Source organism: Charadrius vociferus, unplaced genomic scaffold (assembly GCF_000708025.1).
Source record: "Charadrius vociferus isolate BGI_N301 unplaced genomic scaffold, ASM70802v2 scaffold406, whole genome shotgun sequence".
In the NCBI taxonomy this organism is placed as follows: Eukaryota; Metazoa; Chordata; class Aves; order Charadriiformes; family Charadriidae; genus Charadrius; species Charadrius vociferus.
Window position 1 is genome coordinate 1252892 of NW_009648948.1, and position 24885 is coordinate 1277776.

General features: G+C 41.9%; 1 protein-coding gene across 1 annotated transcript in view; it reads right to left on the minus strand.

Moving 5' to 3' along the window:
- Window positions 1-24885, minus strand: part of VPS8 (vacuolar protein sorting 8 homolog (S. cerevisiae)) — a 92831-nt gene that overhangs the window by 59062 nt on the left and 8884 nt on the right. The window contains exons 5-17 of the mRNA XM_009887385.1: window positions 24235-24303; window positions 22330-22460; window positions 20524-20617; window positions 19720-19752; window positions 18203-18257; window positions 9104-9228; window positions 7484-7570; window positions 5995-6062; window positions 5209-5362; window positions 5047-5106; window positions 4090-4197; window positions 2526-2606; window positions 1260-1430 (exon numbers count right to left, since the gene is read on the minus strand). Of these exons, the coding sequence (XP_009885687.1) occupies window positions 1260-1430; window positions 2526-2606; window positions 4090-4197; window positions 5047-5106; window positions 5209-5362; window positions 5995-6062; window positions 7484-7570; window positions 9104-9228; window positions 18203-18257; window positions 19720-19752; window positions 20524-20617; window positions 22330-22460; window positions 24235-24303 (1236 nt within the window). The remainder of the gene's footprint in view (window positions 1-1259; window positions 1431-2525; window positions 2607-4089; window positions 4198-5046; window positions 5107-5208; window positions 5363-5994; window positions 6063-7483; window positions 7571-9103; window positions 9229-18202; window positions 18258-19719; window positions 19753-20523; window positions 20618-22329; window positions 22461-24234; window positions 24304-24885) is intronic.

Here is a 24885-nt window from a genome sequence, read left to right on the forward strand (position 1 = left end):
CACTTACACTAGACTCCACCTTCTGACTCTCTACTCCTCAGTATGCACCTGCAGCAGAAGGAATGACAGCAATGCTAGCAGTGCAAAGCAGATAAAGCACTGAAAGCCAGATAAGCAGCAGCTACGTAGCTCAAAAGGCTGCAAAGACTCCCCATAGATCTGGCTGGCGGAACCACTCCATTCCTTGGTGCTCAAACAGAACCATGACAGAGGTGGTTTTTTACAAATTCCTACCATCCTGTGTTGAAGGCCCTTCTCCTTGGGCTTCTGGGGCTTGAGTCATGACCATATGCTGGGCTTGAAATTGCTGATCCAACCTATAGACCCACATGAGCCTTCTGCTAGTTTTTTGGGCCAGCAAGTCTCCCAGGGCTATAGCAGAATTGAATAGGAACTGTATCATCCAGCTGTGGAATTTCAGAACGCCTGGGCTATCTCTGGTGAAGCACTGGGAGGCTTGAATGCAAGGATGGAAGGCTCTTTCCTTACACACACTCTTGGCAAACTGTCTCCAAAATACAGAAACTGGTCTTCTACTGAAAGCAATAACTTGTCCCACAACCATGGCTTTAAAATAACCTCCACAATGCTATGGCAATCCAAATGTCATATCAAAGTGAGTCAGCTGCAGAGGGCACAGGTGGGTTACAGATGCCGCTGAAATTAACACCTACTTTAATAATAAAACATGTCCAGACACCACATGGGCCAGGGTCAAAAAAAAAAAAATAAAAAATATGTAAGCATGAAAGTCAAGAAAAAAGAAAGACAAATAAACAGAAGAGGAAAAAATAGAAAATGCAATGTGTGATTTGTTCCAACCTCTACTAGTATGGATGGGTTTGGTTTTTTACTTCAAACAAGAAAGAAGTGTAGTACCTACAAGTGTAGGTACTGTTTCATCCTCTCTATCCATTCATGACAATCTCTGAGACAAAGGCAGGGAATGCATATACTGCACAGGCACCGCTACGGCAGAGTATTTGTGGCATATGAAGTAGAAAAGCCAATAGGAAACTCTTGAAGAATAAAGCACATCAGCTTTTTTCCTGTACAGAGTATTCCAAAGCTTGGTAACTTAAGAGCAGATCCTAAAAACACCAATGCACAAAAGGAAATATGAACTGTCAGTTGGCCACATCACCACCATGTATAATTTCTGAGATGCTTCAAACAGGCTTTTTTCCAAAGCTCCAGGCTTCCATGTTGGGGGTATCTGAAACAGAGTTCGTTAACACAAGCAGGTCATTTGTGCCTACCAGAGCTTCGCTGACATTGCCTCCCGTAGCCAGCGATTTGAAGTGGCTGCTGTTGTAGACTAGCTGAACTTCCGAGATCTCTATGGTCTCCAGCTCCTCCTGCGTCTGACGATCTATAACATGCAGCTTCTCCACACTGTCCAGAAGCACTGCTGTGCGTGAGTTTATCCACTGAAAAAGCAACAAATTGCAGATTTCAGCAATGCACACACAAATAGAGGCCAACTAAGCAGGCTCTGGCCATATCCCCGAGTATCAATACTGGAAGTTCTAGGATGGGTAGTAGCTTTGTTACTATACACGGTCACTTCACAAAGCACCCACGCATAACTCCAAAGGTAAAGACAGGGAGGCTGCTTCTGAAGAATCAGCTTTAACACTGAGAAAAAGGAACCTTCTTCACAGAAAACACCTGTAGACAAACAATCCACTATAGTTCTTGTTCTCTTGGTGCACTATTTCTGCTCCAGCATACTTTCTACCCAAAAGTCTAAAAAATATGACTACTACAACATCTGCTCTCAAATCTCTTAGGACCTAAATATGGCATCAAGAGGCATTAGAAAGAGAAATAGTACATCTACGTTTAACTCAAAGCTTGTCATCCATATTCTGTGGCTTCTACTTTTATGTCAAAACCCCAGCAAATAAAAAGGCTTTTTTCCCACTGCTTTTACAATTGTTATTTTTTTAAAACAACCAAGCATATGTGTTAACAAACTTAAAATTCCAGCTGATGCGGTTATCCATCTTGGTATTTTGGCCTTTCATGCTTTATTCTCTGTATTCTGTAGATGTGTTTTAGAGTTGAGCAATTTTTTTTGTTAAAAGCATCAAACAATTACAGTGCTTTAGTAAGCACTTGTATGTGGTAACAGTAGAATTTTACTCAGCCAATTACAGAGAAGTTTGTTCTTAAAAAGAAAGCATAGAATAAAAGCCTTTCTTGCCAGATTCTCTCTAGCTCTGGAAAAATATTTCCTCAACCATGCTACACCCCCTTCCCAAAAAAGGTCAGTATTGTTGCCTGCACGCCACTAATTTTTACTCTTTAGCTACTATTTGTTATTTCACTTGTGCTGGGTTTTCACTGAGTTCCAAGTTTAAGGATATTTTCAGTTAGTGAACTCCAGATAAACACAGCCAGTTCTTATACTAAATTTGTAAAACTAATAGTACAAAACTAAGGGCTATTAAGATACATTTACAGGAAAACTAGTGGAAAAAAAACAACCCAACTAACCATTCTATAGTATTGAGACTTACAGTAAAGTTGATGAGGTCATAGTGTAGATGAAGCTGCCTCTGCTTAGTGACATGTATTGCACCAGTATCATCTCTCTTTACCTAAAAGAGAAATCGGACAAGGCTGACTCAAACTCAAAGACTTTCTTCAGCTCAACCGCTCTGTTCCCCAGAGGGCATCACACCAACTCCAGGAGCCCAAAGATCCCCTCGGACAAGCACGCTGAGCGTGCAGTAGCAGCACACCCACTTCTCAAATGCAGCGTAATGTCTCACTTTCAAAAGCACTCATGTAAGTGAGGAAACAGAAGCTTCTGAGCAGGGGGCAGCAAAAATGTATGTCCTCTGCTGAATCAATTTTAAATCATTATTTGTACTACAAGAGTTGTATGTCACAAACAGGCTGGCACCACATGTGTTCAGGGGATTGTTCCCCACCTCCTGTATTATATAGGGCAATTCACTTTTTAAGAGGAGCACAAACCTCCAGCATTCGGACAGAGAGCACCAAAGAAGGATTGATTCGCATTCACTGACTCCCAAGGGGCTCGGCTCCACTGGAATACTGAATTGAAGGGAGACGTTGCATGACAGCTCCCAGTCAAGGGTTCTCTCTCATCCCAGGCAGGAACTACTGTACTTTCTGCTCATGAAAGTCAGAACTACAGAACGCGAATGTGAAACTGGCTGTAATTCATTATCATTTAAAAAAAGCATTCTGCAAAGAAAAGTAAGGTTTTCGACAATCTGAAGTACAGCAAGAGGGACCTGAATTCAGGTAACACGGCTGCTGTTTAGTAACCTACAAGCAGAGCAGCACCACTGGCCACAGCTGAGCTGGGCGTCTGTGCAGAGGCTCGTGCTATTGCATGCACAGACATCTCCGGCAAGACAGGCTTAAACATACCCCCTTTTCTTTATTCCCAAGTTCACCAAGAGAGAAGACAGAGGAGAAAGAGGATTCAATCCAGGCAACAGAATGTCCGAGTGCTTGAGCAAAGCTTAAGGTCCAAGGCAAGGCTTAAGGCAAAGCTGGAAAACAAACTTAGCACTCTAAAGCCAAAATGCCAGATTTTCTGAAGCCTGGGTACTGCTCTCATACTGAAATCAGACACCAAATCATCTTCAAACAACCATATCTGCATGTGGAACTTCTGCAGATCTAAACAGGACAAGCAGCATGCCCTGAAGTCACACACCAACAGGACCTGAAAGCTGTTGTCTCTTGGTTTATACAAGTTTTTTCCAGACTTGTGTTTTAAAGCAAAAAATAAAATGGTATCTCAAATTCACATGATCTCCCTGAAAACAATCTACATTTTTCTATCTGCAGTAGAAATGAGATAAGCTGCAAATCAACACTTCTGGAACGCATAAAGCTCATGCCTCCAGATTCTCAGGGAAGGGCACTGCTGCTTGCTGAAAAGCAAAGACCAACAGGTTTGTTTTCCCAAGCTGGCTGCAAGCTGCAGACATCCCTAGCGTGCACAGATATCATACTTTCACAGAGACAGAGGCTCAGTCAACTGAGTATGTGAACAAGACACGGCTATCTGAAAAGCAGCATAAAACATCCAAGGCTTACCAGAAGAAAATGAACGACGTCTCCTCGACAAAATGCAAGCATGGGGTTCACCGAGTTCTGTACAGCCACAAAGTGCCACGCCAGAAGAGGGACACTAGAAGGATCCATCTGTTAGACAAAAAGCACAGCCATTATTTAAGGTACGCAAGGCAGAACCGCAGTTCCAGGACACATGCTGTTTATCAGCTGCCACTCACTGACTTTGCCATGTACACACGCAGGCTGTAAAGCAGTTTCCTGGTCTGCTGGCAGCTGAGCAGCAACTTGCGCTCTTTGGTCCAGTCACATGGTTTAGGGGCAATATGTGCCTCTTGGGAAAGCAGACAGCCAGTCAGAACAAAACTTGTGTCCTAGCTGCTTAATGTAGGGTCCAGTCTCACACAGATTGATGGACTACGACAAGATGCAGCTTGCTAGCAGCCTTGTCTCCATTCTCCCAATCTAACACACCACACATCTTCCCCCGGCTGCATTTCCAACAGGAATTATACCAGCAACTAGTGAAAGCAAATAATAAAGAGTTTAGAAGACTGTTTAGTGCTCAAATTCCACTTTATTTCTGTCCCTACAATTAAGGGTTCTATTGTATGGTTCTAGTGTAAAGCAATGGCCCCAGCCCAAGGTGACTGTAGCCATCGTCACGTCAACGTCCCATCTGTGGGTGCGACCAGGATGCAGGAAGGAATACAAGAAGCTGAGGTGCTCCTGAGTTCCTATCTTCCTACTTATTGGAGAAATCCAGCATTTTCACATAGGTACAGCTGAAAGCAGCCTTTTCACCTCCTCTCTGTCCATAATCTGCACGCATCAGACCAACAGATTATCACTGCAGTTCCACAATGCACTTTAGTGCATGCTGATAAACTAGCGATACCAAACATCTGGCCCTAATCTCATCCCCTTCACTTTAGGTTTGCAGCTCTAATCCAAAAGAAACTGTTTGTCTTCATTACTCACACGACCGTAGGGAAAAGTCATCCACACTTTCAGAGATGGCTTCAGGCCAATAACCAGTATCTTCAAGAAAAATAAAAAGGCAAAATAAAGTGTTTAAGTATATACCAGAAAACTGCTCCTTTGTGATTTCTCACACAAAGCCTTCCGCAAGCAGCAAGTTACCTTTGTTAGAGAGGCCATGGCCAGCAGCGAGTACTGGGTGATAGGATGGTCTCTCAGCTCAACTTTTGCATGCAATGGTTCAATACAGCAAACTTCCCCCTTTGAGCCACTGAAGAGACATCGAGATTCACACGTTCTCACTCCCATAACCCTCCTGCAAAGAAGAGAATTTAGCTTGGTGGCCAGCTATCAAGAAGAGATCAGCCCAACAGTCTCATGACATCTCAAGAGTGATCCTTCCTAAATACTGTTTTCAAAAAGTCCTTTTCACAGCTCCAGAGATCACTTTTAGTGTGTCACTGAAGCAGTCCCATACAGCTGCTCAGGTACGGACAAGAATTCCTTAAGATCTTATTTAACAGTAACGTTTTGGAAAATCCTCGATGCGATGAGACTCACTAGATTGTCAGTCCTTCCTCCTTGTTCCTCCTCCTCTTGAGGAGGCCAAGAAGAAAACGAGCAATTAGTGCAGGGCAGCTCTCACTAATGGAACAAGGAAAACCAAGAGGCAGCACTTTTATGACAACTACCAAGAGCCCACAAGGAATACCAGGATTCTGGACAACACATTGATACCTTAATAAGTTCAGCTATTCTTTGACTATTACACTGCCAGAGAGGATCTTGCTTCGGCTGTGAAATTATACTGCAGCTCTAAATGACACCTTCACCATTCAGACAGTAGCTTTATTGGTTCCAATGGGGTTTTTTGCTCAAGTTTTAGAAACTATGACCCAGCATTACTGTCTTGTACTTTCTGTGAGTACTTAACAGTTATTCTCTTACTTAAATGATAGTTCAAACACGGAGCCTCCGCTGTCATTGCAAATTGCAAGCGTCGGGTCATCTGTAAACTGAGCAGATAATTAGATTAAAAGAGGCACTAAGAAATAACCTACAAAAAAAAAAAAAGGATAGAAAAACGTATGCTATGGCATTATTAACAGCACACAAAAGCACAAGCATTGTACCTACCAGAAAGACACCTTTAACATACAGAGATGAGACAATTACTGGCTTTTTTATGATGTGTAAGAAAAAAAGCAAGGTTTTGTGTTTCATCTTCACCCCTCCAGCAAACCCCAAACTAGATTTTCTTACCAAAGTCCCATCACTTTCTATTGCAGCTCAGAACTACAGCATAACAAAAACAGTGTTACCAGTAGAACCGCTCACAGCCCATGAGTTGCTGCCAGAGGTGGTGAATGGGCTGCAGTCACACAGACCAAAGTCAGAAACATCAGAACTACTAATGATACCCAAAAAATCAAGATAAGAAAGGGTCACAGCCACAGCTGAGGCACCCTTCTAGCAGCACAAGCATCTGGCCTGTATAGCAGTGTCTGAGTACTCTTCAATGCTGGTACTGTCATCAGGTCATGAGCTAGTGAAGGGGCCAGTAGGAGCAGAAGACCTGGCACAGGGGAACATTCATTTTTATGCACAGGGCAAAGATGGCAGAGATGGAAGGATGGAAGATGCAGCATTAAGGGGCACCTTCACACCCACAAAACGTTTTTGGTTAGCCAGGTCAGACCAACCAGTACATGAGAACCTGTCCTTGAGCAACATGCCCCCTCAGACCCACTACGCTAGTTCCATGAGTGACACTGTATGGGTGTGGAACGTCTCAGCAAGGTCCAGGAAAGGAGAAGAGAGAGAATAGTTTGGGTGATGCACCAAAGTTACTGCTCTGACCAGGCTGCCAAGGAGCATTATGGTCTGGTAGTAGAAATCAACATAAAACAAAGCCATGCACAAAATCAGATAGGAGTTTCTGTGTGGGGTGACAACACTCGGTTGAACAAGAAGCCATAGATGATTTCTCTTTCAACCCAAATATTCCCAACAAGTTATTTGAAAAACTGTTGACAGAAGCTACTTTCTACACTTCAGACTCTTAAGTTTCTAGTTTGCTAGTCACGTATCTTCAAACCACTGCAAGTTTTAGGGAAATGTATTCTAGCAACTAATTCTCCACAGATTTTGGCATCAGAGAGGAGTTATAAAAGACAACAATAGTTGTTTGCTACAGTACAACTCACAGCTAATACTATTATTTCAGTTCTCAAAATACGCAGTTTCTTTTTTAAATAGAATTTCTCCTCATTTTTCTCACCTCTGGATACTATCACCATATAGCTCCTAGCCAGCTGGTCTCATCTGTAAATCTAAAAGTATAGACTAGGAAAGTCAACACATCTGACTGAACACAAGTGTATTTTAAAGAAAAAATAAAAAGTAGTACACAAGCAGTACAGGTAGTGTTTGTTACCTTGATGTGCAAAATGGCTGTTCCTGGTGGGTGGGCATCTGTTATTGATCGTAGCAGCTTCCCACTGGCCAGATCCCACATTGTGATCTGCAAGCAGATTGTTCGCAGTACACGTTTACTCCCAAGGTGTTCTCTCCACCAGCTTGCGTGTTAGTACATCAATAAGTTTCAATATTACCAATATCATCCTGGGTTATTCATACCAAAGAAAAGTGACCTGAAATCTGTTCCTACTCTGTTTTTACAAGCAGTTTACTTATCTGCTTACACTCTCCTTGACAACATTAGAGTTACCTTCACAACTTTGCATCATGTCCTTTTGGCAAGCTCTCACCACCTGCTTGAACTCACCCACCTCACAGTTATCTGCCTGATAACACAATTAAAGAATGTAAGATGACTTTGCTACACACAACACTGTTCAAAGTGGTTCAATGCATTTCTGTCTCACAGAATCAGTGAACAGTTGAAAAATCTCTCACCCGTTTGCAAAACTCGAGAATCTCCATGGCTACCATGAACCTTGTCACTCCTCTCCTTCTGTGTTTGCTCAGGTCAGGCAGGAGTATACAGCTTGGCTTGTGCTTGGATATTAAATTCAGGTAATTCCCCAACTAAGAAACAGGAATTCTCAAACTACTTACTCCATAACTGAGGGATATTTAGCCCAGAAGAGCTGAGGTTACAATTTGCATCAAACCTTTTATTGGAAAAGTACGGTTCCATAAACCATCTATCAAAGCTTCACAACTGCTGCTCCAAAATATTTTATCTGAGTACCATTCAAAACTGGCCACTGCTCTGCATGGATCAAGTCTTTATTTCCACATGCTCTGGAGCAGTCTTTCCTTTAGCCATTTCATAGACACTGGAGTGTGTTTTATCTAGAATAGAAGTGAAAGCGAAAGGAGCAAAGGGGATTTAAACTAAGCAGAAAAAGAAAGCAGCCTTCTCTGTATTCCACGGACCTCAAAATTTTACCAAGTTAACTTCTATCCATTTTGGTTTAGTTTTAGTCTTGTAACTTTTGTTCAGGAATTGCTTTCTCTCTTTAGCTTCAGAGAAGGGCATAAAAATACAACCGCAGACTCAAACCCTTTTCCCCCTGCATTCAAAAGCTATGCTGCTTTCATTACACAACAGAAGTAAGGTATCAGTAAAAATGAACTTTGGGGCTAGATATGAGTTTCAAGAATTGCAAGTCATCACCACAGTAAAAACTAGCTTTAATTACAAAGCATAGATCTTGTGCAAAGCGACCTAGAAAGACTAAGCTGGTTGCCCTGGTGCGCCATTGCATATCTCAGTTTATCAGGAGCAGAACTTATATCACAACAAGCCATGATTAATTGAATCCTTCACTATGTTCTGCATTACTCATTTCCTCCACAGAAACGTAGCCCAAACAATCCGAGTTAGCTCACTGGATACAGGAATTGGCAGGCCAAAAAAGCTCTGGGCAGATCAAGCCACACACACTGCTACTCAGCACAAAAACTACTAACAAACAACTATATATTGAGTGTGCTTGGCTCAGAGCTATTGTCACCTCTGGATAGTCCCTCAGCAACAGTCTGCAGAAGGACAGAGCGCTGGATCATCTCATCCTACGGTAATTACCTGTCCTTTTGCAAATCCACACAGGAGCCTCGAACAGTCGTTGTTGATACTGAGCGCAGAGATAGCCCCATACTGAGCCCCAACAGCAGTGCTGCCCAGACACAGCCGAAGAGCCTGGTTTTGATCTAGAGAAGAATAATTAGTAAGAAATTAAAGAGAAAGAAAAAGTAATGATTAAAATTAACATCATGCAATTATTTGCATATACAACTCACTTGTGGTGCATTAATGATTCACAGGCTTACAGTTAAGTTCTTAAAAAGAGTTTACAAGATAAGAGGACATGTTAGTACAGAGATAGTGGGACACTCTTGCATGGAAATGAAAAAAAAAATTTTAAAAGTACAAAACAGACACAATGAATATGGAAGTGCAGAGGTATTACTAACTGAAGAAGCAGCTACTAGAAAAAAAAAAATCAAAGCAACATCTAGCTTTCCTTTTACTATTCTGCAATGGTGCTTAAGTTGTAGCAAGGAAGATGACAAAATTAATTCTATTTTCCAAGTCTTATACTTCTTTATGTTGATTTGAATATCAACTACAAATCCCCAACACAGGCTTTTGGTAAGTGCAGTTTTATGTAACTGATTCCTCGTTTTGTTGATAAAGCCCAGAAGCTGCAGGGAAAATGAACTTGTGTCCCCAGGCTGCACAGTTAAAATGCTTTATGAATTCTAGTGCACATAGCTCTTACTTTCTGAGGAAACGGTAATGATCACCACACTGTGAGAGAACTTCCTTTCCTGAGACACAGGCTACTGCAACGGAGGTGCGAATGGCTGCACAGCCTCCTCAGGGACCGGGCTGCTGCATGGCCATGCCCTGTCTGCCCCAGCAGACAGCAAACAACAGGCACCCCCTGTTTGTGCTAAGTTCTTGTAGGCTTCCACCACGAGAAAACAAAAATTGCTTTATAAGATGCTGCACTGCAGGTGTTACGAATGATAACCATCTGCCTGTCTTTGCTGCATTGCTCTTAAAAGCTAAGAAAACATGTTCTGGATCTGTTTTTTCCACCTCCCTCCATTTTCTTCCTGCTTTTGAGCAGGGGAGGCAGAAAAGATGCTTTCTGTGGACCGTTGGAATGAAGGAAGACTAGAGACCCGAAATACATCAGAAGCACCACAATAACACTGCATGAAGGATTTCACCTTGAGCAAGGAAGGGAAAGGACAGGATCCGGGGGAACAGACAGCAGCTGAGCACCAGAACCCCCCGAAGAACTGCCCAATGCACAAGACATTTCTCCAAGTTGCAGCACCATTAGTGATGTGCTAGAAGTGAAACAGAGCATGGATGTATCTCTCTTTTCTTCCCCAATACAAAGTGATGTATTCAATCAGTCTGCACAGATTGATGGCTGAGCACACACACAGGGTGAGAGTCACCTTTCAAATTCTACTAGTATGAAGAGGCATTAGTGGGAGGTTCAAAATAAACACTACCAAGAAGAGTACCCGAACTCATGGATTACTCTAAAGCACTGTTTAGGGTGAGGAGAAAGAGGATAGGGCCAAGTTCAAACACTTTTCCCACTCTATTCCTTGTTTTCCTGCATCTACCTCAATAAACTTGTCTGCTGTAGTGGCCCAGAAGAAAGTAAAAAATTCCTTTTCCTGCAAAATCTGGATAGTGCTAGCAGAGAGGTAGGGATAGAGAGGGTGTCCCAAACACCACTTGTTCTGCACACCAAATGAGACAGGGCCTGGGAGAGATGGAAAGGTCACGCTCTGTCTTGCAAACGCACAGGAAGGCTCAGGTATTATAGAAAACTGTCAGTTTTGATCTAAAACATGACAACAGAAGTGGTCAAGAGGACACCGTATGTTATGGGTGCTCAGAGACATCAGGATTCTTGTGAAGGTGGAAGAGCACTGCTCTTGAAATCTGAGGGAGGAAAAAACAAAGGTGCCTTTGGTTGACTACGTCAATGAAAGTCATCATCTCTTCATCAGGTGATAAGCAGCCCAGGCAGTTCTGGAAAGGGCTACCTGTCCTTCACGTACTACTTCTGCTCTGCTGTGCCTGCCAGCACAACACCTGATGCTGCATCTCCCCTTTCTTCCTCTGCACTCTGGCTTAGGCCAAACACAGAAGAAGGGAGTTCCATCTTCAAATGAGAACTGACTTTGGCTTCTTGACACCTAAATAAATTTCATAAAGATACTGCTTCTGCTGTAAGAGATGCTCAGTTAAACTACAGGTAGATGAAGATTATTTTTCACAATTAGATAATCAGAAATTGTATATAAAATGCTATTTTTCCATTAGCTTTCCAAATTAACATGACATTGTTCAAGATGTCTCTGAAAGCCAAGGAGAACGTGCGGGTTCAAATTGGCTGAACCTATATGTACAGAAGGACCTCTGAGAGCTCTGACAGTCACAAAAGTGACTGTTTAAATAGAGATCTAAGTTTTATAAGCCTTGACACTCATGTTTAACTAAACAAAGGACACATACAATTCCAGTGACTGCACTGCGAACTACTGCCTTTATTCAACACTTAAGAGGAACATAGAGCCAAAACTACTTCTGTATCACTGCAGCAAAACATTAGAAAAGCAACGTGCAAATGTATTGCATCTGCCACTCAAGCACAATGCAGAGCCCTCCTGAAGGTCAGGCTGATGCCAGGGAGCCACAGCAAACCACAGTACCTTCTGCTCCCGGGGCCAGGCAGGGCCTCTATTACCAAGCACAAGGCAGTGAACACACTTCAAATCTATGGCCATTGCCCTACACGCAGGACTCCTTATTAGGATAAGCTGAAAGCAGAATCCATGTGACAGAACCAAAAATCACCCTTTGTCATGCTACTAGAAAACACCTTGACGTCACTGTGACAAGGGTGTACGTGGCATAGATCAGAACAGGTCAAAGAAAAAGAAGAAAAATCGTGGAAGATTTCCATGGAAGCTCAGAGAACACAGAGCTACAGCTGGAAAACAAGTTCCCCAGAGAGGTATTCTCCAAATGGTGTCCTTGAAGACCCAAATTCCTCTTCCAGAGGTCTGGAAATACAGTTTATTTATAAAAAGACCATCTGCTAACCATAGAAATATGTTTAAAAATAAGGTGAACACTGCAGCTCTTGCTATTAAAGGCAAATTGCATTCTGTTCCTTCCACTTCAGCTTAAACCTGTCAGTAAGTCAATCAATAACCTGTTTCCTGTAATGCATGAAAAAGGAGAATCTTTCACAGCTTCCTCCGAGAAGGGCAGCAGTTTCAGAATCACTGCTACTTTCAATCCAGCTTTACATCTTTATATGAACTTTCAAATCCATTTTCTTCTTCCCTCCTTCACCCACAATGTCAATCCAAAATAAACAAGACGCCCACACCACCCCAAAATTAAATGCTTTGTATGACTCAAGTTACTCCTTCCTAAGACGAAAGTGCCCATTATTTGCCAGAGACGCACTTTCAGAGTTGAGAAATGATGATCACTTGGAAAGCTAACCCCAGAGAAAGCCATGCCAGTAATTGTTCTTGTTTCCAGCCAGTCAAAAGATGACACATAAGGAAGAGCCATTAGTTAGTTTGTTTTAAAAAAAAAATCTCATCTACAAATAAGATGGACAAAATTGCTTCCAAAGCAAAGTAAGACGCCTGAATCAATGAGCTCCTATTAATCAACTGGCAGAGTAATAAAAATGGATAAAATCAGAAGGTTGTAAAAGCTGATCTGATGATTTGCCAGACTAACAGTATCAACTTTGAATTAAGGCACATTTAGGATTAAGCATAAAAAATTTTTTTCCAAACGCTTGAAACAAAGGTGGCTGTCAACCATCCAAAAAATTTTTAATTTTGCAATTTACATAAAGCAATTCTTCATCTGAAACATTTCTGGCAGTAACAATTTTTGTTGCTCTCAAAGTCTGAAGTTAAAATGAGATGGCACTTTGATACAGCTCTACAAGTAAAAAACAAGTTTGTGAATGTGAAAAAAAGTCACTTTCCAGACCAAAGGCATAAGCATAGCACTCCAGGAGTTATTACTTCTCAGATCACCGGGTTTTCATTGAGATCTTTTCCTTAAGCGGTGATTTTCCCGAGTTGGAAATGCTTGCTTTACATCCCACAGAATTACTCAAATATTACAAACTTTACAGATAGGTCCTGCCCTCCCACCTTTACTAGGCACAGTAGCAGCAAACGCTCTCCCAGGAGGTATATCCCCCTTGGGCCTGGGGATGAGGAGGACAATCCATGGTGAGCTACTACACAACGGCTGTCCCCTGAACCAGGGCATGCTGAATCCTCCTCCCCAACCCCTGCCCTCCACTTAAGCTAGTAAAATGCTTACTCAGAGCAGGGGTTAAGTCAGCCCACCTGTGGCTACGACATCAGGAACCCACTGCTCCCTCCCCAGCTCCATAACCGGCACGTGAGCAGGGCTTTCAGAAGCTGCTGTCCGCTTGCGTGGGTTTCACAGACTTTCTGGCTCATGGCTCTTTGAATTGGGTTCCTACTCCACAGTGTTCCCCACCTGACAGCTCTCAAGCAGAAACAGATGGATAGTGATCTCATGGAAGACAGCCCTGAAATAATGCCTTTACAAACAGCTATGGACCTGCTGCCCTAAAAAATAACACATTTACCTGCTCCTCTGCTCATCTTGCCTGGAGAATTTTAAGCGTGCAATGCACAGGCATGCAATAACCAATTCCCAGACTGGCCAGCAGTATTACCCACTGACTGGTTACTGCACTGCTATACTTGCTGCTTATCTGACATCTTAAATTCTGGCACAGACAACATGCAAACTGGACAAGACAGGAGTTGTTCATGCAGGGTACATGCACAGTGCAGTGTTACTGTACCTTTTCCTTTTCAGTCCACACAGAAAGGGCCAAAATAGGAAAGAAAAAGCCAGAAATCAATATAAAAGAGTGAATTAATGACCAGCATATATGTGATAATCTTCAAAGACACATAGAACCTTCAGATTTTGCTGATAGTGTTTCCTTTTGTTAACATTTCCCCTTTTGATTTATTCAAGTAACCAAGAGGATGCTGTGATAGCTACTGTTTTAAAACCAGGCGGTTTAAAAAGTGCATGGAATCACTGAAAAAAAAAAGTTTATAAATTTGGACTTCGTTGTATTGAAAACCAAAAAAAAAAAAAAAAGAAATCCGAGAGGAAATAAAACTGGAAGTTCACAGTGAACTAACTGGTAAAACTATTTTCAACAGTTACCACCAGCCAGGTGATCAACTCACCATTAAATTCAAAAAGCAACCAAGGACAATGGTCCTCAAAATCTAGTTTTAATGCTTTTAGGTACTTACACTACCTGTTCTCTCAAGATATTGTACTACCCCACACCTCAACAAAGACACAGGACACTAACTATAAGTTTTACAGCCAACACAGAAAAGAAATGGTTCAACACTAATCAAAACAAAGTTTAGCCATATAGAAATTTTATGTCCAGAACACAAAGCTTCCAAGAAAAATAACACAATTCAGCGAGTTCTGTTTAAGGGCTAGTTTTTGAGTCCTGTAAAAACCTCTTTGCTCTCTGGAAAGATCTCTAAAGATTGAGTATTTTTATAGGCTTGCTGGGAGAGCACTTCTCCACTCCAGCTAGCAATCCTCCAGAAAAGTCATGGCACACAGCATAATTGTTCATTTGCTCAATGCTCACAACTCCAAACAAGTTCCAGAAAGAATTTGGCAAAGGGATGGCACTCATTTATATTTTAAAAAAAATAAACCCCCAAGCAAGCACTACACTAGAAACAAGCTATGGGTCATATTCCTAAGACACAAAAACTATCATTATCCAAATGTGGCAACAAAGCATCAAACAGAAGATAAACTACCTGAAAGATAGGTAAAAAGGGAGAGCACCAAACTCTTCTCAGTAATGTCAGATCATGAAACAAACAGCAATTACCAGAAGTGACAGATTGAGAGGTTTAGGTTGTTAAGAATTTTTTTTGCCCTGCAAGATTATACGGCCCTGGAGCAGGTTACCAGGAGTGTGTGCACACGTTTGTCTGTTGGGCAGTATTTTCCATCTGTAAGAGTTTTTCAAGACTTGGCTCAACAAAGCCAGGGCTGCCCCCATTCAGTTATTGGTGACACTCCTGCACCAAACAGGGGGTGACTACAGGCCTCCAGACATCCCTTCCTACCAACACTTACAGGGTGCCAAAGAGTTAGCACCTAACCTATTCTTAATCCACAAGAAAAATACTGCTTTTCAAAGACTAGATGCACAATCGAGAACTGTCCTGTGATAATTTTTCAAGAGCCAACAGAAGCATTCAAAAAAGCAGAACGAAAGCTATCCAAGTCTTCTGTAAGAAGGACAAAGCAGACAAGTCAAGAGGTACAGGTGGACTTAGGAGGAGACAAACAAAATAGCTAGATGAAGTCAAATATATGAAAGAACCTGGCCAGGCTGGAGAGTTGGGCAGAGAGAAACCTTATGAAGTTCAACAAGGGTAAGTGTAGGGTACTGCATCTGGGGAGGAATAACCCCATGCACCAGTACAGGTTGGGGGCTGACCTCCTGGAGAGCGGCTCTGTGGAAAGGGACCTGGGGGACAACAGGATGCCCATGAGTCAGCAATGTGCCCTGGCGGCCAAGAAGGCCAATGGCATCCCGGGGTGCATCAAGCAGAGTGTGGCCAGCAGGTGGAGGGAGGTCATCCTCCCCCTCTGCTCTGCCCTGGTGAGGCCACATCTGGAGTACTGCATCCAGTTCTGGAGTGCCCAGTTCAAGAAAGACAGGGATCTGCTGGAGAGGGTCCAGCAACGGGCTACAAAGATGATGAGGGGATTAGGACATCTATCATATGAGGAAAGGTTGAGGGACTTGGGTCTCTTTAGTCTAGAGAAAAGAAGATTGAGATCTTACAAATACTCAAAGGGAGGGTGCCAGGGGGATGGGAACAGTCTTTTTTCAGTGGTGCCCAGTGACAGGACAAGAGGTAACGGGCACAAACTTGAACACAGGAAGTTCCACCTTAACATGAGAAGGAACTTCTTTACTTTGAGGGTAGTAGAGCAGTGGCACAGGCTGCCCAGAGAGGTTGTGGAGTCTCCCACTCTGGAGACATTCAAAACCCACTTGGACGCCATCCTGTGCAACCTGTTGTAGGTGATACCATTCTGGGCGGTTGGACTACATGATCTCCAGAGGTTCCTTCCAACCCTGACCATTCTGTGACCTTTGAGAAGGGGCTGAGTCTCTTTTCTCTCTACCTCTCCATTAGGTGGTAGAAGATAACAACATGATGTCCCCCTAGCCACCTTCTCTCCATGCAGAAGAAACCACACTCCTCTCCTCATGTATCATGCGCTTCAGCCCTGTAATCATCTTGGTAACCCCCAACCAGGCTCGCTGCAGTAAATCCATGTCTGTCTTGTACTGAGCAGCCCAAAACTGGACACAGTACTTCAGATGTGGTCTCACAACTGTAGAATAGAGGGGAGTAATAATTTTCCTCAACCTGCCGAATGCACTTGTGATAATACATCCCAGTATGTGGCTGTATAAACACTAACTTTGTATGTTTCAATAGATCAGAAAGCTTGAAAGGCCCTGCTGTAAATATGTAGAGTTCTTCAAAGCACTGACATTTGTTTCAATAAAAGCCAATTAGTGGAAAGCTGGCACTGTGCCATGTTTCCGAAAGGCCACAAAATGAACTAAATAACTACAGACTACACAGCCTTGCAAAAATAACAGTAAACATGGTAGTCCACAGTAATCAACAGCATAACAAAGAAAACTTTGTTTAAACACACTTGCATTGAGCAAAACAAACAAACCAACCTTACAAAATACATCAACTGGAATACCATGACACACTAAGCGTCTCGGGCATTCAGTGCTCCATCCTCTTAAATAGGTCTTGATGCAGAAATAATCCAGACAAAGGTGAGAATGACCCTTCCTCTTTGCATGCTTATATAAAGCCCTAGAGCCCCTTCTGGACTGTAAAATGCCAAAAATAATCTCTCTCTATTATGACACTTGCAGAGAACAGCTTCTTGCTCAAAAGCCTACTGACTTTATTGTGTCTGCATATAGACAGCACAACAGGAAAAACAGAGTAAAAATGTGTTCCATAATAGTGATATTGGAGATCTCTACGTACTAGACAATTCTAGAAAAACCACAAAGATCTACTACTAAAGATTCGGTAAGAACATGTGTTGACTGTTAGCAGGTAAGAAGTTATCTATATTCAGATTAAGCACATCTGTAATTGTTTCAATACTGGATTTAGCAAATGGCAAATAGTTTAATGCCTAAATACCCAGGAAGGTGTCTTACACTGTCATAGTCTTTCCCACCCTTCTGTTGTATCCCTGTCCCCCTAACTTTTGATATCTTGAATAATTTCAGCCAACTTCGAAAGAAAAGTAAAGATGATAACGAAATGCCTAAAATTGCTAAGAATTTGGTGCTGCATAGAAAAAAGGGGCAAAAAACATCGCTGTGAATGGGAGCAATTCAAGAGCTGTTCTCACCCAGCTGGTAAGCTGGATAAACAGAGGCACGAGCTCAGAAACTTTTTAAAGAAAGTTTAGTGATAAGAGGAAGGAAAGAATACCAGAATGAAGGTGACTGGTGCAGAGGAAGGTCAGGGAAGGAGAAACCTATGATGCAAGCCTGCAGGCAGCCATGGGTCAGAAGTTCCACTTCCCAAAGAACACATTTTAATTTCCTTAATGCTGGCAGCTGTTATGTCATAGGGGAGAAGGAGATTAATACTCTATGAGATGATGGTTGCATACTGGGTCTGGTTTCGTCCGCATGAAAACAGAGTAATTTATATTTAAATGTAGAAAAGGCTCTTTAGACAATCACCACAGAACTAAATTTCTCAACATCAGTGTGCCAATCCCCAACAAAGCAGAAGTAATATGTGAATAAGGACAACTAAAATATTACTTGTGCTTTATTACTTCACTGAAAGAAAATCACATTTAGTACAAACAGAACAAACCCACCCTGCAGTTCTAATTCAGGTTGAAGTTTTTATGTTTCTATTTGGGTTGTTCGTTGGGCTTTTTTTAACATCATTAAAACGCAAAAAACTCAAAACTTTATTTGTAACTTACCAAATATCAGCGCTAACCCATGGGAGGTCCCCACTGCTATCAGATTTGATGCTGCCTGAAATAGTCATGCAGAAAGATTGAAAGCAAAAGAAATGTTAGTCACAAATCCACCACTTAAACTCTCACCACACTCATGCAAAGTTGGCCAACAGGGGAAGATTTAGAAGATTATAGATATAACCATTTTCTAATTTATAAGTGACAATCAATTCCTATGTGAAAGCTAGAGAAGCATTACACCCGAACACAGATTTTCTCAGGTTCAGAGGGCTGACTTTTCCTCTGCTCCTTCAAATTCAAATGCTCAGAGTAGTACCCTCAGCGAAATTCCTTCCCAGTAAAGCCAGCATCATTCTTTTGGTATGGTAGCTGAGTGTAAGTACTCAAAGGATTTTTCTCACTCAGCTGCTGCATCCAGACATGAACTTTTTTACAACACTGGGCAGCGCTGGTCCCCTGAACAGACAGTCCACAGCAAGCCCAGAGACTCCAGCTTCCTTCTGTGGGGAGTTAAACATAGGTCCAAAATTCTACACACTAGCAAACCCACACCCAATTAAATGAAACTTAATAGAAATCACATAATGCTGTAGATGTATTAATGTTGTTCTACTTTTGATTTTTTAGCAAGCGTAAGTCAGATTTTAAAAATTAAGTGCTTTAACATCTGGAGTATGTAAAATACGGATTTTTTTTTATCCTATGTGCACATGAGTCATGGCGTGCTTCAATTTTTCTGTGCAACCTTTTGCCTTAGATGTAGATATGTTGTTTTTTTCCTTTTTCTTTTTTAAACAAAAAGTATAATTTCTTATGGATTGCTGCTACTACAGTCAAAGCAACCAAGCACATCTTTAGTTTCTTCATAAAACATTAAAACTTATTTCCCAAGGGCAGAATAAATACTTCCTGTATTTCACCTCCTTAAAATGTTTCTCTTCTCCTTCAACTATAGGCAGCTTCACTTCTGACTTATTTTAATTAGCATGCTCAGCTTAAAGAATTTTAATGCGAACTGCTAAGCAGAAGTATCTTTCAGACAGACTTTTAGTGAAATTTTATATTTTAAGGTCATATTTCAGTTACATCAGAGCCACAGAGATTTTGAACCCACCACTTCATGAACACTTCAGTGTAAGTTTCTTTAAAAAAAAAAAGCCGTTAAGAGTCAAAGCAATAACTGGCAAAGAAGAAATAGCTAGGGAAATTCAATGTGTTCAACAGAAGAACACGTACCTTACGAGGAAAGGTTAGGTCTCAACTAATAAGCACTGGTGATGACACAAAAAAGGGGAGAGCATGGGGCTTGATCAGCAGAGGGGCAGCTGGGCAGTTAAGAAAGGTTGAACTCTGCCCCCAGGAGCTACATCTTTCATACTGCTTCTGCCACCTCTCGTATTTGAAAATTCTTAGTAAGGATAAGAAGGGAGATGAATTTATCAGCTGTCTTAAATTACTGCTTTAACAAACTTGCATGAAAACTCACTATACAGCACTTGAAAATTGAAAGTACTCACAATTGCAGTTGGCAAGCCAGCATCCACTTTGTCCTAGAAAAAGAAGACAAGTCATGAGTAAGAAAGACAGAACTCCCAGCTCTGTGCATGTCTCTAATAATAAGAGCTACAACACACAGAAACATCAACACAAGTTGCATTTTAATAGTCCCACCAGGGCAGAAAGTGCTGAGGGAACCACTGGCTAGAAATACCCAGAAGGGACCCTGGTGACACAGTCATGTGTCACAAACACACATGAGTGTGTTTGTGATGACTGTGTCAAAAATACAAGTCACTTGTATTTTATTCTAACAAGCCTACCTTGCATGCTTTAGAAATCACACACTGTATATAAATTAGCACCTTAGCTCAGACACTGGACAGTCAGCTTTCCCCTGGCTGTACGATCTACAGACCAGCTCTAATGCACCCGTACTTGAAGTGCAGTCACAGACGCAGGAACGCGCAAACCCGCTCCTCGCTCTGCTCAGAGAAACGAGTGTGTTCTGTGCCTGCTGCAGGCATTAAGCAAACCTGTTTCCAGCATCTTCAAGCAAGCAGAACAATAGCACTGCTATCATTTTATATTAACATTTCCCACCAGTGTTAAAGAAGACCTACCATATTGCTGCTGCAATAAGTCAGCTAATACCTGATTCACTACTGGCTAGGGATTACTACTTCGTAGTTTCTGTACCAAACATGTTAGTATTATCCAGAACTAATAGTAGGAGGAAGAAGGAGATCACACATACACTCCTCCACACCAGCAGAGGTTCATATTTTTCTTAATGGATGTGATGAGGGGAAAGAGACACTTACTGCCGCAGATACTATTTGGGCAGAAATTCCTTTCAGAAGCGAGAGTCGTATAACTGATCCATGGAGTGAGAGAGAATCTGGGAGTTTTTTCTTCCTAAGGAAACAGGAAATTAATCAAATGCATTAGAGCAGAATAAAAGTTTGGAACTTTGCCTAATTCACAGCTGAACCAGCAGCTAAATTTTGCACTCACCCCTAACTCATACAGCTTCCATTTGTGTTCTTGGGCCTACAGGCACACAATGAAACGGACATGAGATTAGCAGCAAAGCCTGCACCATTGTGCCTGCATAAAATTTGTTTTTAACTCCTCCCCAGGTAAAAAAAAACAAACAAACAAAAAAAACAACAAACAACCAACACACACACATAGAGTCCTTCAAACAAATTGTCAGTTTCAAGCATGTATCTGCAAACCTTAGAACTTATTAATAAAGCCTGAAAGCAACACTTTTGCTCTTAAATTAATCTTCCAGTGAGCCAGGAAGTTTCAGCTTTTAAAGGTGAATGTCTAAGGAAAATACACAATCGAAAAAGGCTCATTAGCAGAATACAGGCCCTGAGGAAAACTGGATGTATGCTTAAAGAATAACATTCAATTAAAACACAGCTGATTAAGTGCTTCCGTTCATGAAGAAAGTGTCTTTAAATGTAACTAATGTACAGGGGATGGCTATTTCTAAAGAGCACTGGTATACTGTAGCAGTAGAGGAAGAAATCTCAGGAAAGCTGCAATTTTGTTGCTAAGCTCACCCCACCAGAAAGCCAAACTTCCAAAACTAACAGGGAAACATTGAGTTCTTCTCTCTCCAGAGGCACACAAATGGGTATCTCACATGTAGGCTGAAGGAATATGTTGTTAATAGCTTATATTATGGCTAAGGACCCATAGACATGGCAACCAGCTTCACCCAAAGATGGCAATAACACTTCCAAGTTTTCCTGCCCATTCTGTACTGAAAAACGTTTAAGTCACTCCTGGTAACATTTCACTCAATACAAGCCATCTTATTTGAAAACAAAGGGACAGTGAGCCTGTATACCACTATAAACCATCAGACCTGGAGTGTTTATATCCCATCCAATTGCTTATGCAACAATCACGACTTCTTATGGAGCATAAAAAGGCCATGGAAGTGGCTCAGGATGTAGGATCAGGTCATCATTTGAGTAATTAATGAGATAAGTCAGCATTATTATAGCTAATTATCACATTCCAGGCTGCTTTTAGATGTCAAGAATAGCATTCCATTTACAGGAGTGACAGCAGTTCACTTGCCTTTTAAAAATAACCACCAGCTGCTTGCAGACTCTGGAAGTCATCAGATACACCTTCGAAAAAATTTTCTTTAGAGCCGTCATGCTTCAGTGTTTCAAAAAAAATTTAAAACTCTCCATCTCCCATAAAATGCACTTATTGGTCAAACAGGCTGGCCCCCTGTCCTAGTTTGAGTGCAAAAACAAATCTCATCTTTGCCTACTTGATCTTGCAGGAATAACAATGTTCTGTCAAAAGCAGCTTCACCGGAGTCCCTGCAGCATCCCCCTGGGACTTCAGCACTTGGATATGAGAGCGGGAGACAAAACGTGCAGTTAAGGGTTCCTACCCAAGTAACAGGCAAATTGCACGCTCGCGGCAAAGCTCAGGGAAGGGGCAGCAGGAGGTTGCCTTAGGAAGTTTCAACTGTTCTTAGCTTTGGATTATCCTTCTAACCACTCAAAAAAAAGGAGAATTTGTTTTTAATGGATATAAACTGTGCTCCTTCAAAAATCATGTAACCTCCCAGGGCATGAGTATTGCAGTACCTTTTCAGGTGTGTCCGGTCCCCACTGTCAGAGCTTGCTACAGAAGATGTGTCGTAGGAGTGTGCATCCGTGTTATCGATGTTCAAGAGAAAGGGATCCTCCAAAATGAAAGACTCTTCTTCATCATCAGTCTGAAGGAAGAGAATCACCACAGCTTACTAAACATTGAAAACACACAACACTAACTGAAACATTAGCAAAATCGCATTGAGAAAAATAGCAAGCAGCAAAATCAAGGAGAGGACAAGATAGTCTCATCTGTACAAAACAGAATTATGTATAATTTTACTAGACTGATTCTCTGAAGGAACTGGTTTCCAGAATTCACAATAACCACAGAAGTGGGCTAGGGAGAAAGTTAGTCAGCTAATCTTTCTTCCCCAGATATTATCTACTCCATCAAAACTTTAACAGACCTTTAACTAAGCTGTTCTGAAGTCTCCAATTGCGGAGAGAAGGCCTAGATGAATTACCACCTACCAAGCACTTCACCAAGTGGTGGCTAAGAATCTAGCAGTCCCTCCAGCTGCTGCGAAGGTTGATTTTGCTCTTCTCTATGCTCTTCTGTTGGTGATAGCTCTCTCTCTCTCTCCTCTAAAGCTTAGCCTGGAATTTTTTTAGTAGTATTTTTTTAAACAGCCATTCTCCCTGATGTCTTCTAAATTCAGTACAGTTCACGTTGTTCCTGAAGCACAGAGCCAGAAAGACCAAACACAATATCCCCACCTCATGCCAAATGAGCAAAGAACAGAGCAGGTGTTCCTCATTTGCCTTACAGCTGGCAGTCCTTTGCCCATTAAGTGTCTCTTTTTCCAGTGCAGCTGTGTACTTTTTCGGCTCAGTCAGGTCATTCTCCACTAAAATCCTTTTCAGAAGATGCTTTGCCAGTCAGTCCCATCCAGTATGTGCTGAGATAAATAGCACCGGAGTAAGACTTTGTATTTGGCTGCACTGAACTACGCTTTCTTCATGATTACCTCTCAAGTTTAAGACTTGGATTCTACTCCTCTGATATGGATGTGTCTGCTTCTCCCTATAGTTTAGTACCACCCAAATTTAGTAAGTTCCTTCTGCCTTCATCACCCAGGGCATCAGCAGAAACAGGAGACACCTCTGTATACTACCCCTTCTACTATTCCTCTCATTTCCAGACTGTATCTGTTTAGGACACCTTATACCTGTATCTTTAATACAGCATTCTAAAAGAACTGTCACCTCTCCCAGGCTCCTTTTCCCTTTATATTGGCATCCTAGGAAGTTCAACCACCGATTTCCTTAGTTTGTTAAAAAGCTTGTTTTCTTGGAGTTTATCTTTACTTCCATACCCTTCCTTTCCTTTCTAAGAGTTGTGCACTCGTGTGGCTATTACAAAAAATGCACCAAACTGGATATTAACAAGACAAAGTCAGTTCTCCCCTGAAAGATACAACAGGCAACATCAGATGTTTACACAGTTCATTACTCCTACCAGAGTGCTATATACATGAAATGCACAATATAAACAAAGTTGTGAAGAATTTAGTTCTCATCTCCTCCCACAACTTAAGAACTACCCAGAATTCTCTGCATTTATTTTTAGCTAAAAAAAAAAAAAGTTGTTTGATGACCCTGACCTTTAATGGACTGTCCAAATCCACAGGTGAACATGCTTAAATTTGATGGAAACCCTTCATGTTTCAGCTGTGGATGCTTTAAGTGAAAAAACAAAATTCTGTAATACACACGGCACAGCAATTACTCAACTGAGCACGCACGTTGTCAGCTATCAGTATCAAGAAATTATGACGTTAGACAACTTTATTTCCCAGGAAAAACACAATATGAGAAGAGCCAAAGGCATATGTGCTGCCTCATCATAGCTCCCCCCTGTACTGGAGCCGGCTGCACGTCCGATGCACCACTCACCTCATTTAAGATGCTCTCCAGTGTTGGAGGGGTATCAACTTGAGGAATGTCGAATTCTTTGTCATCGATCTGTACATCAGAAACCACAGACTGAGTTTACGTTGCCCCTACTCCACCTTCCAAACTTTTTTCTAGCTAAAGGAGAAAAAAAAGCAGCAGCTATGAAAAACACTCTTTCCAACCTACCGCTGCCCAGAAAGGCACCATATATACCAAAATTCCTCCTGTTCAAAATGCATTCTCTGAAATTCAGCGTTGCAGGACAGAAGAGGAGGTATTTACTATCAAAAATATAAAATCGGTCTGGGACCTGTGCCCAGATTTGAAATTTCAAATGCCTTTTTTATTTATTTCTAAAGATCACCACTAATGTTACACTGCCTTTCTAACATAACACCAATACACAAGGTGTTGGTTTGGTTTTTTTTTAACCTGATGACTTACTTATGGGGGAAAAAACCGCAGTTTTCTTGAAAAACAGAGATACTTTTATTACCTGAGACTTGCACCCCTGAAGGCCGACCCCCGTGTCCTGCTCACCCACCCCACGGCTCCTCCGTCCCCTCACCGCCCGCCTCTCCCCTCACAGGGACTTCAACCGGGCGGAACGCAGGACGGAGGCCCGACACGGTGTCTTCCAGGACGCAGCGC